The sequence below is a fragment of the Eimeria tenella genome, genomic scaffold, assembly GCF_000499545.2.
Source record: "Eimeria tenella Houghton genomic scaffold, Eth_scaff87, whole genome shotgun sequence".
Classification (NCBI taxonomy): Eukaryota; Apicomplexa; class Conoidasida; order Eucoccidiorida; family Eimeriidae; genus Eimeria; species Eimeria tenella.
This window is the reverse complement of record NW_013543461.1, coordinates 53,183-69,125: the sequence shown is the minus strand read 5'-3', so window position 1 is coordinate 69,125 and position 15,943 is coordinate 53,183. Positions and strand designations below refer to the sequence as shown.

At 47.7% G+C, this 15,943-nt stretch overlaps 3 protein-coding genes across 3 annotated transcripts; all 3 read left to right on the top strand.

Moving 5' to 3' along the window:
- Positions 1 to 11,275: 11,275 nt before the first annotated feature.
- On the top strand, positions 11,276 to 11,746 carry ETH_00013635 (uncharacterized protein; the record flags this gene model as incomplete). Its single annotated transcript, XM_013378452.1, has 1 exon — positions 11,276 to 11,746. The coding sequence occupies one exon, from the start codon at positions 11,276 to 11,278 to the stop codon at positions 11,744 to 11,746; it is 471 nt and encodes a 156-aa protein (XP_013233906.1).
- Positions 11,747 to 12,059: 313 nt separating this feature from the next.
- Positions 12,060 to 12,612, top strand: ETH_00013630 (uncharacterized protein; the record flags this gene model as incomplete). The annotated part of the gene is made up of 2 exons (XM_013378451.1): positions 12,060 to 12,213; positions 12,332 to 12,612. 2 exons carry the CDS (start codon positions 12,060 to 12,062, stop codon positions 12,610 to 12,612), a joined length of 435 nt encoding a protein of 144 aa, XP_013233905.1.
- A 436-nt stretch (positions 12,613 to 13,048) lies between these two features.
- Positions 13,049 to 15,402, top strand: ETH_00013625 (uncharacterized protein; the record flags this gene model as incomplete). The annotated part of the gene is made up of 6 exons (XM_013378450.1): positions 13,049 to 13,165; positions 13,275 to 13,826; positions 13,952 to 14,182; positions 14,296 to 14,612; positions 14,757 to 15,024; positions 15,178 to 15,402. 6 exons carry the CDS (start codon positions 13,049 to 13,051, stop codon positions 15,400 to 15,402), a joined length of 1,710 nt encoding a protein of 569 aa, XP_013233904.1.
- Positions 15,403 to 15,943: the final 541 nt, after the last annotated feature.

Below are 15,943 nucleotides of genomic sequence, written 5' to 3'. Positions count from 1 at the left end.
GAAGCCGGCGAAACAATAAATGCAGAGCAGAACATTCCAGAGGCACGTGATCGCCTTGAGAACTGGTCCAACACGAGCTCGAGGAACAGAGCTTTGTTTATGTGCCTTCATCTTCATGTCATGCATCCTCTGTAGAAGAATAACCAAAGGTATGTATGCGAGGCACACGCCCCACACCAAGTGGCGGCAGCTCCTGCTGATCATCGGGGCTCTCAATGGCTCTGCCCAAAATTCCTCCGTAAACACCGGCAGCACTTGCTGCCATAGTGTCTCCAGCATTTTCATGTGTTCAGATGCCGTAGATCGTCAAGGCCTCAGCAGCGAACAAACTGGAGCAACCCTCGGTCGTAGGGCCCGAAGACGTCAAGACCCCCCGAGAGTGAGCCCCACCCGGGGAAAAACGGTGGCTTGCGCTGGATCTGCACGACAAATTTAACAATTAAGAGCATCACTCACTCCCCAGTGGCATTTGCCACTGCATGCCGCTAGAAGCACAACCTCGGCAGCGACTGTAAAAGTTTACTAGTAGAATCTTCAGGAACATGACCAAGCGGTCCAGAGACCTTGGTGAAGATGTGAATGCACTACACGGCAAAACTTCTCCTCTATTTAGACCGCAAACTATGAACCACAACGCCCGAGCGCCCGCAGTCACATGCACGTTGTCGAGACACTGCAACACTCACAGCACTACATGCAGTACTAAACAATCTGCTAGAGAAATAAACATATACAAACAGAAAAGTGTGGGTTTGACTCCGTCCAAACTCCACCGCGACTTGCCCCCACATTCAGGAGAGCACGACATGTATGGCGAGCTCACGTCTATAATCCCAGGATGATTCCAAATCGTAACAGGGAAAGCTTCCAGCTTATATGATTCAAGATGCGGCACCAGACTGCGTATAAAATTCGGGGCGATGCGTCGGCTGTCTTTCCCCGGTAGCAATTGCTGCCGCCCAGTCACTGTCGGCCTCGCTGTTGCCCTGCACAAAATCTTGAAGGGGAATGAGCGGCACCCACTGCCAGCAGAACTCGGCAGAGATGCACAAAAATGTCACATTTGTAGGTTGACTATCCTGATGAAACTGGCGACAATTTGGAGCGTCACATGTGCAGGCTGCTGCTGCGGCAGGTGCTCCGTACGCCCTTTCGACGGTCGCTGCACTCCTGCCAGTGCACCCTTGTCTGCCCATCAAGTGAATGCGCAATGTGTTCTTCACAACTGCTGTGATGCCTTTATTTCATGAGCAATGTGTGGCTGGAAGAGTTCGTACATGTGCCCTGGCGTAGCGGCGTGGTTTAACCTTCTCCCTAGCGCCCCCACGCATGGAAGATGGTATGCGCGGTTCCAATATAGGGCTATTCTCGTATTATTCGTCCTTCATAACTCCCCTCAAAATATAAATGACTGAAGTTTGATCTGAGCAATTGAGATCAGAAATAGGGTGAGAGCCCCGCGCATGGCAGGCGTTTTTGCGAGGTGCAACGCGTGGCTTAAAGCCAAGGCGATAGGTTTGTTAGCGAAACTAAAAGGCTTTAACATTGAGTGTCGAAATCTTGGAGTTTTGAAAGCTAGCGTCGAGTCATATTTTTCCGTAGCAGCGCGTCATGTGGATCGGCTTCCCCATCGCAGCTAATGGCTAGGAACAGTTGACCGGTTTCAAGTGGCTGTCCGTAGGCGCATTGCTCCCGCATTAATGAACTACTTTGAACTGACCCATATTTATTAAATTTTCTGATTACTGGCGCATTCTTACCGGTGCCAGAATTCCCATCGCTGTAATAATGCGATGAGGCACTACGCTGTCTTGGAGCAATTTAATGCTACATAAGTTGAGCCCGGGGAGGAAGAGAAACGGAATTAGAATCAAATTGAAACGGCCAAGCTTGCTAACAAGGGTATCTCACTAAGGTAGAGCAGGCGAACAGATGGTAAACTCATCAAGACCAAGAGGTAGCACTCAAGCTGGGCGGCTCCTGTCAACAACTGCAGCCGGCAAGCCACTCGGGGACCCTGCAGACACTTCTTATGCAATCTCGTAGCCCTCATCATTCTCTAATGCAGATAAAGCGTGATGTTCCAGCGTTTTGTTGAAGACTCCACAAGGTACTACACACCACACAGTACAGTTAAGGTACTAAATGGAAAATTCATGGCACTTTTACCTGGAACAAAGGACCTTCAGTGTCATGGCCAAAGGCTTGGGACCAATCCACGGCATAAATAGGGCAGATTTAGCTAGACAATGCAAGAAGAAGACCCAGATATTCTGCTGGCTTCATGAGCATCAATGCAATAACGAGCAAGCTCCTCAGTGGCATTGTAATGCGCCGCACTACGATGCAGCTCAGAAATTGCCTTCAGTGTCACACAATTTAGAATGGACAGATTGGAATAGTAGCTTAAAGTAAATACCATGCAGGGGGACTTAGTCCTCGGGTGATCAGGTTCTGCGTTCATTGTGCAAATACGAGCAGGATGGGCGTGCGCTTGAGCAAAAGGTGAGCAATTGGAGCACAGAACAACACGCTGGAGAGCGTCCGGCGTGCGAGAGACCATTCGAACAGGAATACTAACAAAACTTGTTCCCTTACGACCAGACCACGAGGATATGAACATGCCTCCAAAGAAAAACACACCTTGGAAAAACGTAGCAGAACCAACCCTCCACGTGAACCAAATACTGTTTACAGGTTTCGTGCACACACTGTGACTCATTAAGTTCAGCTTACGGCGTAGAGAGGAGTAGACTGGTTTTTTACAAAACGCATCTCCTCCGCTTTATTATTTGCCGACACGGGACTCTGGTCGATGCTCCAGCCTTTCTAAGATGTTGCCTGGCCAGCACTTGCCCAAGACATAGAATGTACTATCTTCAGCAAAGAAAATATGAAGTCTTGTCATGTCATATCAGAGCCTAGTCGTCCAGGCGTAATAGATTAGGATATGTAGGATGGCCTCTTGTAAGTGAAGGCTAACACTAGATCTGTCTACGAAAGCAGTGCAACACGAGAAATATAGGGGCTAAACAGGCCATAAAGTGATAAGTCTATGAGAAAACAAAGCTTCTACTGATTTTTTGTCGAAGGCATAGTATGGAGAAGAGCGCCAAAAGCCCCTAAAGGGAGACTCAAAAAAACTCTTTTCAGGAAATCATTGGTGAGGGGCCGATGCAATGAGAAAAGTATAGTATGACCCAGTATCTTATTTAATCGTGCAGGCGGCAGTTGCTGGATGGTTGGGGCCTTTTCTCTTAGGGGAGTTGTCAACGGGAGGCTGTCCCTGTCGAAAGGCATCCCGATTGCTTTCGCGACCGTGGGCGACTTCACGCTCGACTTCAACACGAGGGCAAAAAAGTTTCAATACGTGCGCAGGAGACAGCAATTGTATCGCAAAGGTCCGAACGCTGGTTATCATAGTGGCCGCGGAAAGCTAGCGGCCACGCAGAGGGCACTGCCCCACCTTGCACTGCAAACTTGAGCAAAATCAACTCTCGAAGGGTATGTTATTTAATGCTCTTTGATGGTCCTTAAGAAAATAACAAGAAGTGGGCGGTGTCTTACTGACATTCACAAGCCAGTTGAGATGTATCAACAACTATGTCGAACGAAGAAAGTTTTTCACAGCGCCAAACCTAGGGTACACTGAAACGAGCGTAAGCGTGGTGAGCTGATATCAACTTGGCTGCTGCTCAAATCTTTTGTTTCGGCCACACGGGATCATACCAACCAGTACTAATTTAAGGCATTGCTAAGCATTGCAGATGATACCATAGTATGCCCCGAATTCCAGAAATGCATGTATCTTTTATCGATATATCTTTCTCACTGTGTGGGCGTCCAATATTCCGCAGCTTTAGTGTTTCTTGCAAGCTCCAATCCGTGGGCACGATTGCAGAGGAAATCACGCCTCATAGCTCAACACCAAGCTCAATTTGCGTGTTTGTTGCCTGTATTTAGCACTTCAAACCACATATTCTGGATTCTATGACCCTGAAGGCCATTTCTTGGCAATGGTGTAATGCTGTGCACTGGAACTTCTCTCCTTCCCATGGCGCTTCGCTTGTATATGATACAAACTTGCGTCTTTCTCCTTTACCGTTTGTTCTGCTACTTTTTTGGCCACGTCTCCGTGACTTCGTCCTGTCAGCGTCCTATTCAAGGCAGCTGCTTTGTTGTTACTGCTGTTCGGAGTTTGTGTTATGCGTCTATTGCTGTGCCTGTTGCTCCGGGTACGGTTCAGCGTGCCGCCGTGTACCATTCCATCTGCTTTTCTCGAATTTCTTCGCTGCCACTCAAGCTGCTGTCCGGTTGCTCCCGCTTACGTTCAGTTTCCTAGTGAGGATACACACTTTCTGCTATGATACGACGAATTCGTTACAAGCAATAGAGGCATAACTCGGGATATACTTCGGTTCCATCATTGAATAATTAGCAGCTTCATCATATCTTGCTTATGGAATGCGAGTAGACCCGCTGGCATCGTGTGTATCGCGCTCTAAGAAGGGAGCTTCCTTGGCAATGGTATGCTGTGATTATCGTGTCGACGCTTTGGTGGCTGCCTTCTTCGTAAAATATCTGGCACCACAGTTTGATGCTTTTAGAGTGCATCGACTATCTGCAGGGGTACCTTCTGCGGTTTGTGTGGTCTTAACCGCTTTCCAAAATGCGCATATTCGAAGGCAATGCTGGGCAGAGGCGACTCTTCATCGTCAGCCTCACCTTGTGGGAAAGAAGAGAGTGGGAGGTGGGGCTAAGCTTCAGGAGCCCTCCAGCAATGCTCTGCCAGGGCATGCGTGCGCGGTTCTCGACGTTCGTTGCATAAGTGAATGATGGATATCTTGCCCGCGATCCGTAAAGGCAATATGCTGTTGAGTCCCTGCACTGCACTACGTTGATGCGTCATGTTAATCTGAGCCTAGCGCTTTAGCTTCTTGACAGGCAAGCTGGTCTTGGCTAAATGGTGTGTCTCGTAGCGTTTGAGAACAGCAGAAAAGAGTGTGACCACCTCCGGTGTCTTTTTCTGGGAAACCTGTTGGGACATCATGTCATACGCTGGAGTCCGTGCCCGCGCTTTCTCCAAATGCTTATCCTGCTTCCCTGTCTGTTTCGCCTCTTGATCGAGTGATCGCACTTCCAATCGTTGACGCAGGTGTCCTATCGGATTGAAAGCACCGGGACACCTTATAGTCTGTCTGCTAGCCAGCTCAGTCCTACGACCAGGTCATAAGGTATGGGTTTAGCGAAGAAATTGCTCGCTAGCCATGTCCTTCCGCATCATATGGGCAGTTTTATAACAGCGCGGTCGATATGTGACACTGGCAGCCATGAACTGTTGAATCTTCTAAAGGCAAGGCACGTGTCACCGCCTCACGTGAAGCTGCTCAATGCACCCATGCCAAGAAGCGCTTTATACACATAGCAATCTAAAAGCCAAGCATAGCCCCATTTTACACATTGCACAGTCCTCGCATGCTCTTCCGGCTCGTTATACAATTTCTTTAACTATTACCGCGGTGTTGATTCCAGTTCGTCACCATCGAGAGCCTAATACCTCATGCTTTCTGTCCATCTTTTCTTCATTCCTAGCCTCCGTGCTGACAGTCGTCGAGGCAAGAAGCTCCGTCTCAAGTGAACTCTTCTTTTCCTGTTTAGCTCATGTCATGGGCATTGCTGCAGCTTTTACAACTACGGCAACCTCTCGCTCGTGCTTCGGAAATCTACAAGCGTGGGTTGACGCCTACCTTCAAAAGCCGCGTCTCTGCTACACTGGAGTCCACCTTTTCACTATAAAATGGAGAAGAGAGTCTTGCAGACGTTTCGACGCCCGCTTCAATCGGGCGATCTCTTTGACTTGACCCATTTGGAAGGGGCTTTTTCTTGTTACCTTCCCAACTCATCCCCCTAGACGGTGTTTGTGGTGACCTTGTAAGGCAAATTCAGGGTTGTCAAGCGCCTTGCTGCCCTGCGTGACTTAGTTAGTGCGTTTTTGAGGCTTTTGAGTCATTTATCGTGCTCTTGTTCCGCAGGTGATTGGCCAGCGCACCTCAAAATGCTACATGCCACAGATCCCTGGGTTCAGAGCGGCTAAACCGAGACGATTTCGTGGTGATGGGATCCACGAAAGTAATCCCGGAGCAGCCCCAATTATGCAAAACACAGTTTGGCTCTTGCGCGTCTCTCCTGTTCTGGCTACAGAGGTTCACAGCTGTCAATACTCAATTCCAGACATTGTTGAAGCATTGCAAGGGTCTGAACAACGTCATTCTATTGTTGTTTTCCTCGGGGTGTATCTGCATTCCCTCATTTTTCCTTCCTCCCCGCGTGGGCGTGCAGCTCTAGCTAGCCCCAAACTCTGAGCATAACTGCAAAGCACGGTAGGGCTTGCCACCACAGGAGTGAGCCCCTTTGCCCGTTTGTTGTTTTTAGCGTGCAGCTCTAGCCAGCCCCAAACTCTGAGCAGAACTGCAAAACACAGTACGGCTTACCGCCACAGGAGTGAGCCCCTTCGCCCGTTTGTTGATTTTATTCTCTGTCTTAGCAAATTTAAAATATTCTGATGCTAAAGGCCAGTTGTGGGCTACATTTTCGCGCTGTGCGCATCAGTTTCCCCAGCACCGAGAGTTGCTGCTAGCCGCAAACCCCAGGCCTGGCTGCATAGCATGCAGGGTCTAACCACACTCAGAGCTACGCTTTTGTAAGAGTTGGAATAGCTTTCATGTTTGCTTTTTAATTGGTTCACTTATATGCACATTATCTCCCAAGTCCAGGCTTTTTGGAAGTGTGCCGAACGAGACCACCACCTGTTGGCTCGTGTACGCCAGGTGTATCTTTCCTCGCTACACTTCCACATAGTTATAAAAATTGGAAATGAGATATTATGGTGGAAGGTGGAGGAGTATAGGGCTAAGATGCCCCTTAGGCTCGACGCCCAGATCCGTATGAAACAGGAGAGAAAACAAAAGACATAAAAAAATCCCCTAGGGCATCCCGCATGCATCATTGGAGGGCACTTCGTCAGGTGGTGTTACACAAAGCAAAGCCTCCTCGGCATCAAAAAGCTTCAAGTTTATTTTTGCTTTGGCTGCACATGAAGACTGCCACAAGTCCAGATGACAATACATTATACTGAATTCATCTAGCGTTGCAGACTTTGCGCTGAAACACTGATTTGTCAGGCGTTCTCATCCAAATAGGGCAACCGATATTTTCGTCACTCAATCCACACTTCAGAAAGCATGGAGAGTCACTTGAATACGTGGTAGCTCCTAACTTTGTCGCTCCCTAATGTAGTTTGGTCTGCTAACGACCTGGGTTGTGTAGTGCACAGGGACTACAATAGGGTTCGCTGGTGACCTTAAGAGGGTATCTAGCTGGTGACCTGTAAGAGTTTAACGTGCTTAACGAGCGCAGAAACGTCTTACTATGTAACGACGTAAGGCAATTTATCAGCAAGATAGTATACGCAAACTAGAAGTGTTTGCGAATACCCTAAGATCGGGGCTGGCGATAATGCAGGCACCGGTGGGGAGCACCGTTGCAATCGGGTCAAGGAAGCGAGAACTGTGATTGGGAACGTTTTGAGGAAGTTCGATTGAGAGACTCGAAGGATGACGGGTTATGGATCATTTGGTATTCCTTTATGAGACAGGTGCCGAATGTAGAGGAAGTGCCAGAAGGGCGCCCTACTCGTGCAGCAGGTAGTAGAAGCAGCAGAGAACGCTGTGCTCTTCAGGTTTTGCTCACGAACTCAAGGGTTGTTCACACTAGTGGGACATAGACACGCACAGTTAGAAGGCGAAGAAAGTACGGAAAGGACTTCATCCCCAGGGTGACTATGCGGGCCTTTCACAGCAAAAGCCAACCCATAATCGGTTCTCATGTAGTTGAGTCACGTTGAATCACGTTGAATCGCAATCCCGCACCTTTACTAACAAGAGCAGAAGACATGCGCTGTCAGTAGCACATTAGTACATATTTGCGCAAATCCCCGTGTGCCTAGATCCCATTCGCGGTAGTCAAGTGAGCCTAGGTGTACTCCAGCTAATTATTTTGCAGAGCTAGAGTAGCTTGTCACAGCTTCTGTCGTTGTTATCAGTGGCGACATGACGCTCATCAGCCTTCTTGAGAAAATGACGACTTCGCTATGCAGCATGCAGTACGCAACATATATTCTCAGTGACTAGTCTGCATGCGATAGAGTAGATATACATGCCGCACAGGGAGACAATTTCGATCGCTTGTCACACAGCTTGACTCTAGCAGTGTAGGGCAGCGGAGAACGAGCAACACACCTTCTCCCAAAGGTCGGAAACGTGAGAATAAAACACGATATAAGTGTGAGATTTGAGCCTCTGTAAAGCCACCAGTAGTACTATGTGTATTTAAGGAGGCGAACGACTCGTAGAGGGGCAGCTCTGCACACTCGTCAACTCGGCTGTAAGGTACGATGAGGTGGCCTTGCCTGTCACTACGAATCCTCCTGAAGGCCTAAGCACATAATTTAATTTAGTGTTAGTCACAGACCGTCCCGGGAAAAAACGCTGGTAAGCTGAATTTTTAAATCAGCGGGTTGCATTGTCCATGGTGTGTTGCTGGTCATGCTCGGCAGCGCTTCAAAAGCTTTGGTACACACAACGCAGCTCCGCAACAAAAAGCGATGAATAAGTCCTCACACAAATTTCCACCTTTGTCATTTTACAGATACAGAGCCATAATAGGTGTGACAGCCCAGGCTTATAGAGGGCCTACACCCTTGCTGATCGATGGTGGCAGTCTGGGGGTCACGGGGACCCAACAGCCGAGCGGCACATCAGTTGCTAGGATTTCAAAAAAAAAGTTGAAACGCAAACACAACACAACAAATGCACTTGGAGTTTGAGCTGTGAACCTGATTTATGAGGGTAAATCCACAGATTTAATTGTTTGTTAACGGCGCCGACAGAGACACAAGCTCTCCCGAAGTGCCTTCCTTTTCCCTCCATTCTCCAAAACAGGTGACCTTTGAGTGAAGAACACAGCCAATAACTCATTATAAAATCACACTTTTTCATGTCGCTTGTGTATTTTGCCTTGGGTCTCTGCTTGAGTGCAAATTCATCGCCGTGACTTTTGCGTCGAGCCCTGTCTCCAGCCAAATCGCCGTCCTCGATGTTTCAACTCGAGGATAGTTTTTGACGCCCACCAATTAATATTGTGGATCATATGCCACTTGAAACTTGATGGTTTTTGATCCTACTGCCACTACGAAGGGGTACCCTTCTCATGCCTTTGGAAAAGCCTCTGTCTTATTGTTCTGTAGCTGCATACCTAGCCACCCTTGTTGCAAAAGGGCAAGGGGCTTGAACTTGCCTTTCCCTCTGCCTCCATGCTCTGAACCCTCTCTACCAAAGCGACATATTACTAAATACCAGAATATATCATCTTTGCTTCTTCAATCAGGAGAAATCTACACGGTTGCAGCTACATAGAAAATGAAGCTTACTGAACTGAAGGCCTTCTTAGCCATTGCAATTATTTCCCTCCCTCTAACCAACGCAGAAGCAAAGAAGCCTAATAAGACTGCCAGCGAAAATGCGCCACGAGGAAATGTTGACGGTGTGTGACTCCTTACCACTGTAAATTCAGCCTGGCGGCTGACAGCAATTAGCTTTCATGCAGCGACCTGGTTGAGCCTAATATTCCTGTTATAATTATATAAGCGCTTCAGGTTACCAAGATGAACTCAAGTTATACCTTCTCGACAGGCCCCTTCGACAGGCAAAAGGGGTAGATATTATGGAGCCATCATCTAGTGAGCAAGCCTATCCCCACGTTGCCTACTACGGTTGCCCCGACTGTCCTTTACAGGACAGCTAACGTTCCAGAGTGTGCGGCATTCTGTTTTCTGTGCGCAGTGGCCACTGCCAAATCGAACATGCAAGAGTTAGTCGATGCCCTTGGGGACAAACACCTACTTGAAACTATCGTCAGTAAGCTCTTGAACACATGCGGGTCGATAAGCGTCACTGACTGGCGCCCATTTAGTTTGAATTTTTGCTCTCTTGGCACTTAATTGCTGTCTTCCTCTTGACGTTGTTTACCTCTGAGCAGTCGCCAAGCGGCAAACATGTGCTCAGCTGCAAGCAAGCACTTGTCCAGAACACTTTAAAGCTCTGAATTGCGACGCGCTAAGCATTCCAGATCTACGCGAACTTTTGATCAAAGTAGACGTCCAAATTGGTTCAGCAGAAGGAGCCCCACCGGGCTGCGTCGATGCGCTGCGCAAAGGCCTCATACTCTTTGATTTATTAATCATATTCACACCGCTTAACCAGTTTCAATCAAGTCCTTCAGAGGGACCTCGCAACGCCCTCACTAATCTTTTTAGAGCGTTGAGCATGGGGCCTCCGGAAGGCTCACAAGGAGCGACTCAGCGAACTACTGAAAGCAGCGATATATCCACGGAAGCGTTTATCCAAATGTGAGAAATATTCAGCCTCCAGGATGTGCGAAGAGACCGCACGAGCTGTGATACTTTGGCAAAGTCAGATTGCCCTATCGCGTTAATTGTACTTGTGCGCAGGCATATATTCAAGAAAAGCAAACCAAAGCCGAATCCACATGCTTCCGAGGAAACTGCATTTCACGGTAGCACTCTTGAAAGTGTTTTTCACGGCTTTCCAGCTTCGTATTTGGCGTTTGCAGGAACAGGCGGTCCTCTTGGTGAGCGTTCTTCCACTCAAAAAATGGAAACACTGCAAATTGGTGAAGCGACGCGCTTCTATGTCTGATTTTTCCAAGTAATTGTTGCCGTTCCATTCCGATGCTACGCTCGGCGTTTTGCAGTCTCGCTTTTCATTAATTGGATATATCAAGCTTACGTGCGCTTTGACGAGTTCTTTGGCGGAGAACGTGGAAGCAGGCGTCCATTGGCCCCTCTACGGGCACTGCAGACCAACGGCCATGAACAGAGACTGACGCACTTAAGCAGGATGTGCGGGACAGTGCTTGGCTCTCGTCGAAGAAACTTCAAGCTGCCGCCGAATACTCTAGTTGTTCCTAGAGAGCTTTTTACAAGGACGTCACACCTGGTTGGCCTTCCGCGGGTCTCCTGTGACATGATGACCCAAGCTGCCTTGTCACTGCACCTCGGTAGGAGAAATAACGGATATCAAAGCTGGCGAAGCATTGTAGTGCACAATGAAAGGAAATGCTTGCGCAGGACAAACTTATTAATTCATAGCGGGCTGGAAAACTGGTCGGCTTGTTGAATGCTACCTCTGTAGCCTAAATGTATCACTCTGCATTTGTGCGAATCGCAGCGGAAGTGAATGCGATTGAGCATATAAACAATCTTCAGGGGCTTCTGTCGTCAGAGGAGATGGAGTACTCGGTGCCTTTAGAGCTCTTCGCCGGGGGACCGACGAATTATCGTAGACTGTGTGTTAGCTTTAGGGCTCGCAAAGATGTAGAATCGCTATTGGATACACCTTGTTCTTTCGAGGACACCGTTCTTAGCAGCCTGGAGGCCCGCTCTGAAGGGGTCACTCCTCAAACAGCTGCAGCGGCTTTTCTGGAGTCTACTTCTACTTCCCATGATTCTCTGCTGGAGCCTACTACAGCTCAACAAGAGCCAGTGCAGATTGCAAGTCAAAATGCTGAACTCGCTTTCTTGCTGCTGAGCCTTAGAGGAGGCAACTATGAGGCAGGCGCGCGCCTTCTAGCTGCTGACGGCGGTCCATGTAAGGATTTTCGTGGATAGCAGAGGGTCGCAATTACGTAGCAGCCGTTTTCTTTTTCCTTTTCCACACCTTATTTACTTATGGTGGTGAAAACTCTTGTATCGAATTGTTGTATTATTTCTCAGGGTGGACGCTTCTTTTCCTGATTGACTCGAGGACTTCTTCAAACCTAATAAGTAGCTATGAGCGAGGTAAGTTGCATTGTAAAAGCTTTGTGCAGCAACCCTCTTTGTAAGTGGGATCTTCTGCTGGCTCGCCTTGGCCAATTTCCTGGCCCTTTTGATGCATCTGTGAGTTGCAGCATCCACGCTTTGCAAGAAAGCTCTTAAGAAAATGGGTCGTCATGCTGCCAATACCAGCGAACAGAGCATCACATGCTCTTCAACGTGGAACACGGAGATTTGGGACAAGCAACTACACTGCAAGTCACAGGCTGTTGCCTTGCAGTGCAAAGCTTTGGAAAGCCTGTTCGGCATTTTCAACAAAGGTTAGAGCCACATTTCTATTTCGGTCCGCGAAGGCACAGCTAAGCCGTTATTTTTCGTGCATGCGTCCAGTTTTGTCACATTTCTGATGCGCCGCCCGTGTGGCCTTGTGATCATCAGAGCTTCTACACGTAATTCAAGACTTCTTGAATTCTGTCGCTAAGGAGGCTGCTTGCGGAAGCGACTCTGTGAAATGCCCAAAAAAGCTTCTCTCTTCGCAAGCCCCGTTGACAATTGTAGGGAAGGACCCGAGTCTACTTTCACGTTTCCTCCAACAAAGCCCTTCTGGAGATAGCCTGTTGCGTACATTTGCTCTGATTAGTGGAAACAAATGGAAAGATGCGAAAGGGCTCATTTCAGGAGCTGGTAAGGCACCTAGAGAAGATGACGGAAACAACTAGCGTGTTTGACTGCACCAAGTCTGCTGTGTATGGACCTAGCCTGCTTCTCCACTTTCTTTCCCTTTGCAGATGGGGTCGACAACATCTTCCAGAGCCTTGCTCAGGTAGTCTCACAAAGCAAAACTTCCGTGCTCTTGTCTCGGTGGCTTCCTCGCTCCGTTAAAAGGCTCGTGAAGAAGTTTTTGGGCCGCAAGTACACGAAACAGCACTTTCGCTGTAGGTCGGCTACCCCTGTGCTTATTGTCCCTAGCTTAATGTAGCGGCGAAGGCCACAAGGCAATGCTAGTGGCAGCTTCACGTGGGAAGAAATGTGCGGGGATGCCTATTTTGTTCCTATGCAGTTCTGTCATCAAAGCTCTCTCCGGATTTTTATATGAAACTCCGTTCAAATGTCGACGTTCTCATTCACCCTCTTGTTTTCCTTCATCTAAATCAGATGGCATTTACTCGCTCAGAAAAGTCAGGGGCCCGAAGTCGTGCTGGCGGTCTTTCAGAAAGGCTAGACAATCTTATAGCTGAAACAGCCACATCAGGCCTTCCACAGAAACTAAAGGTTTGTCCATTTCTATTTTATGGCATACAGGGAAGCAAGCCTCAACAAAACAACATGCACCGCTTGTCTAGGTTTTATTAAAACTTGCGAACATGGGTTAAATTTTCAGGAAAAGCTTACTGCTGGAGAGAAGACGACTGTGAAGGATTTTGACGGAATAAACTTTGCGCATGTCGAGCAGCCAAAGCCAAACACATGGCAAAAATACCTCAAGTTGGAGCTCTTAGACAGTATGCATAAGTGGCTTAGACAACCGGAAACCACAGAAAGGATAAAAAACGAGTGCAACGGCGGCAAGGGCTCTAACATTGCAGCGCTTTTTAGGGATTCCATGGATCTCTTAAAGAGCTCTGAAGCAGAGAATCTTACACTAATTGGGAAGGTTGTTAGCCCAAGAGAGACTTCCGTTGGAAAACCATGGGGTTTTAAAAGTGTCTTGAAAAAGTTACTGAGGCTTCCTGCGTACAAAACGCAGCATCACTCGTTCGTTGCAGTCAACGTTAAAATCCCTGAGACCCTCGAGATGGTGCGCGTCCTCGTCAATGTTTACACGCAAAATAAAGGAATTTTTACAAACCAGGAGGTTTTCTTCAGAGCAGTGACGGACCTTTTTGAACACTACGAGCAGAAGAACAGATTGTCATCTGGAAGACCACTTGGGGTAAGAGGTCGTTAAGCAGCTTAAAGAAAGCGACGTTCAAGCCATGCACACAGCAGCACTCTGGTGTTGCATGCATGCATTTTGCTGTTTCATACCCACAGTTATTATCTTTTGCTCTGATGTAGGTTCCTGAGAGCTTACTGGTCCCGCCCCTACACCGCAACTACGCAGCATTGCCGAAGGAAGACCGACTCCAAGCACTTAAAGACACTGCTATGGCTAATTTCTTTCGTCACATTTGGACGCTCATCTTTTCTGTCTCCGCACACAACATTTTGAACGCTGGAAATCTAGACAGTCTTGAGAAGACGTTCTCTGATGAGGCGTGGCAGTTATCAATTAATGATCCCTTCCAGGTAATCCATGCATCAGTAATTCCCTCGAGACAAGTTTCGGTGATTCTAAGGCAGGTAAAAGCTTCAAAAGCCTGGAAGGAAATGTGCATAGGATGCATTTGTCACATGTGCAGGCAAGTTCATTTGGAATGGTTATGATGGGGGGAGACATGGGATTGAAACTGTTCAATGAACTCCTTCCCACGGACCAAAAAAGGATGTTGAAGAAGGCAAAATACGGGTCGCCAACAGTTTTTACAAGCCAGATGCAATTAACTGGCAGTTTGCTCTCCGCCAGCGGCCACTCCGGCTTGGGAATGTTTCTCCATGCCCAAGCAGTCTATTTTGGCGTCATGATTAAGAAGTGGATTCAAAAGCGCAAGGAGGATCGGATCCGTGAAATCATCTCTTGGTTAACTCTGGGCATGTTTTTCGCTTCTTCATTTGTTCAGTAAGCACTCTACACAGCGCAAGTGAAAGCAGTTCACGTTACCGCTAACTTTATTGTATATTTATTAACAAATTAGCCCCTACATCAATTATACTTAGTAACACAATATGCCATGCTTCCTACGATTTTTTCCTATTCCCTTAGAGTAACGGACGGCGTCATGGAAATAACCAACACTGGAAATGAAACGGGCCAAGCCAGCATGACAGGAAGCTGTCCTCCAATGGGTCTCTGTGTCGACAGCAGTGGCAATACATTCATTGCCAACCCCACCGGCTCACCCGCACTTACAGCTCTTCAGGTAGTTATGAAGACAGGGCTTATGGCTAGCATGGCTATGATTGCTGGCCCACTAGTTGCCGTGTACAACATTGCGGTCTCCCACATCCAGATCCTCAGTCGCCTTGAAATGGTGAGTACACCAAAGGGAAGCAGACAGAGTTTGCTCAAGAGTTCTTTCTCTGGTAGAGGCACACCGTATGATAGCAAAAACGATGAATGGACCAAATTTCATTATACCATGATGAAATCGTTCCCGGATCATGCGGCTGCGTTTTGATTTCAGGCTCTTGGAAATACCTTCAAGCAGCTAGTAACTCGACTTTCAAAGAGTAAAACAATCAAAAATATTAAAAAACTGTTTGCAAAAGAAGAGAAACTAGAAAAAGGAAAAAAAGAAGGTGCGGCCAAGGTGAGCAAAAGCCTCGGAGATGAAGTTGAGCAGTCGCTTACTGCATTCTTCCAGGAAAACTTCCACTTCCACGAGCGACAGGAACGGTGTCAGCGCTAAGTCCTGTTGTAAAGCTTAGGATGAGAATCTGGCGCGTCTGCTTTAATGAAATAGTTTTAAGGGCTGTTCAAATTCAGTACGTTGTTACTGAAGTGCGAAAAGAGAACGCCTAGTTCTGCATCTGCAGAGGTAGAGCTTTTCCATCGCTTCAGGCCCCTTCCATTGTTGTTTAGCTTTTAAACGTAAGTTTTAACTGCAGCACTTGCTGGTTCGTTGTTCCTACGTGGGACAAATGAGGGCCACGGCTTGTGAGCGCTCCTGGGTGAGCACACGAACATACTCTATCGATTAAATGCTTAATCTTTCCTATTTGTAACTTTTGGCAGATCCGTTTAACAATGACTAACACTTGCGCAGTAAGTTATAGCCAAACGAAAGTCAGTTACAGCATATGCACGCAAAAGACAATGAAGCCTTTACAGCAGAGTGCGAAAAGATTCAAAAGGCTCTCTTTACTGGATTCTGCTCTGTCGCTCTCGTGAGGCTGCGACAAACATCGAACCCTGCCAAGGCTTCCAATTCAAGACTAAATTAAATGGCG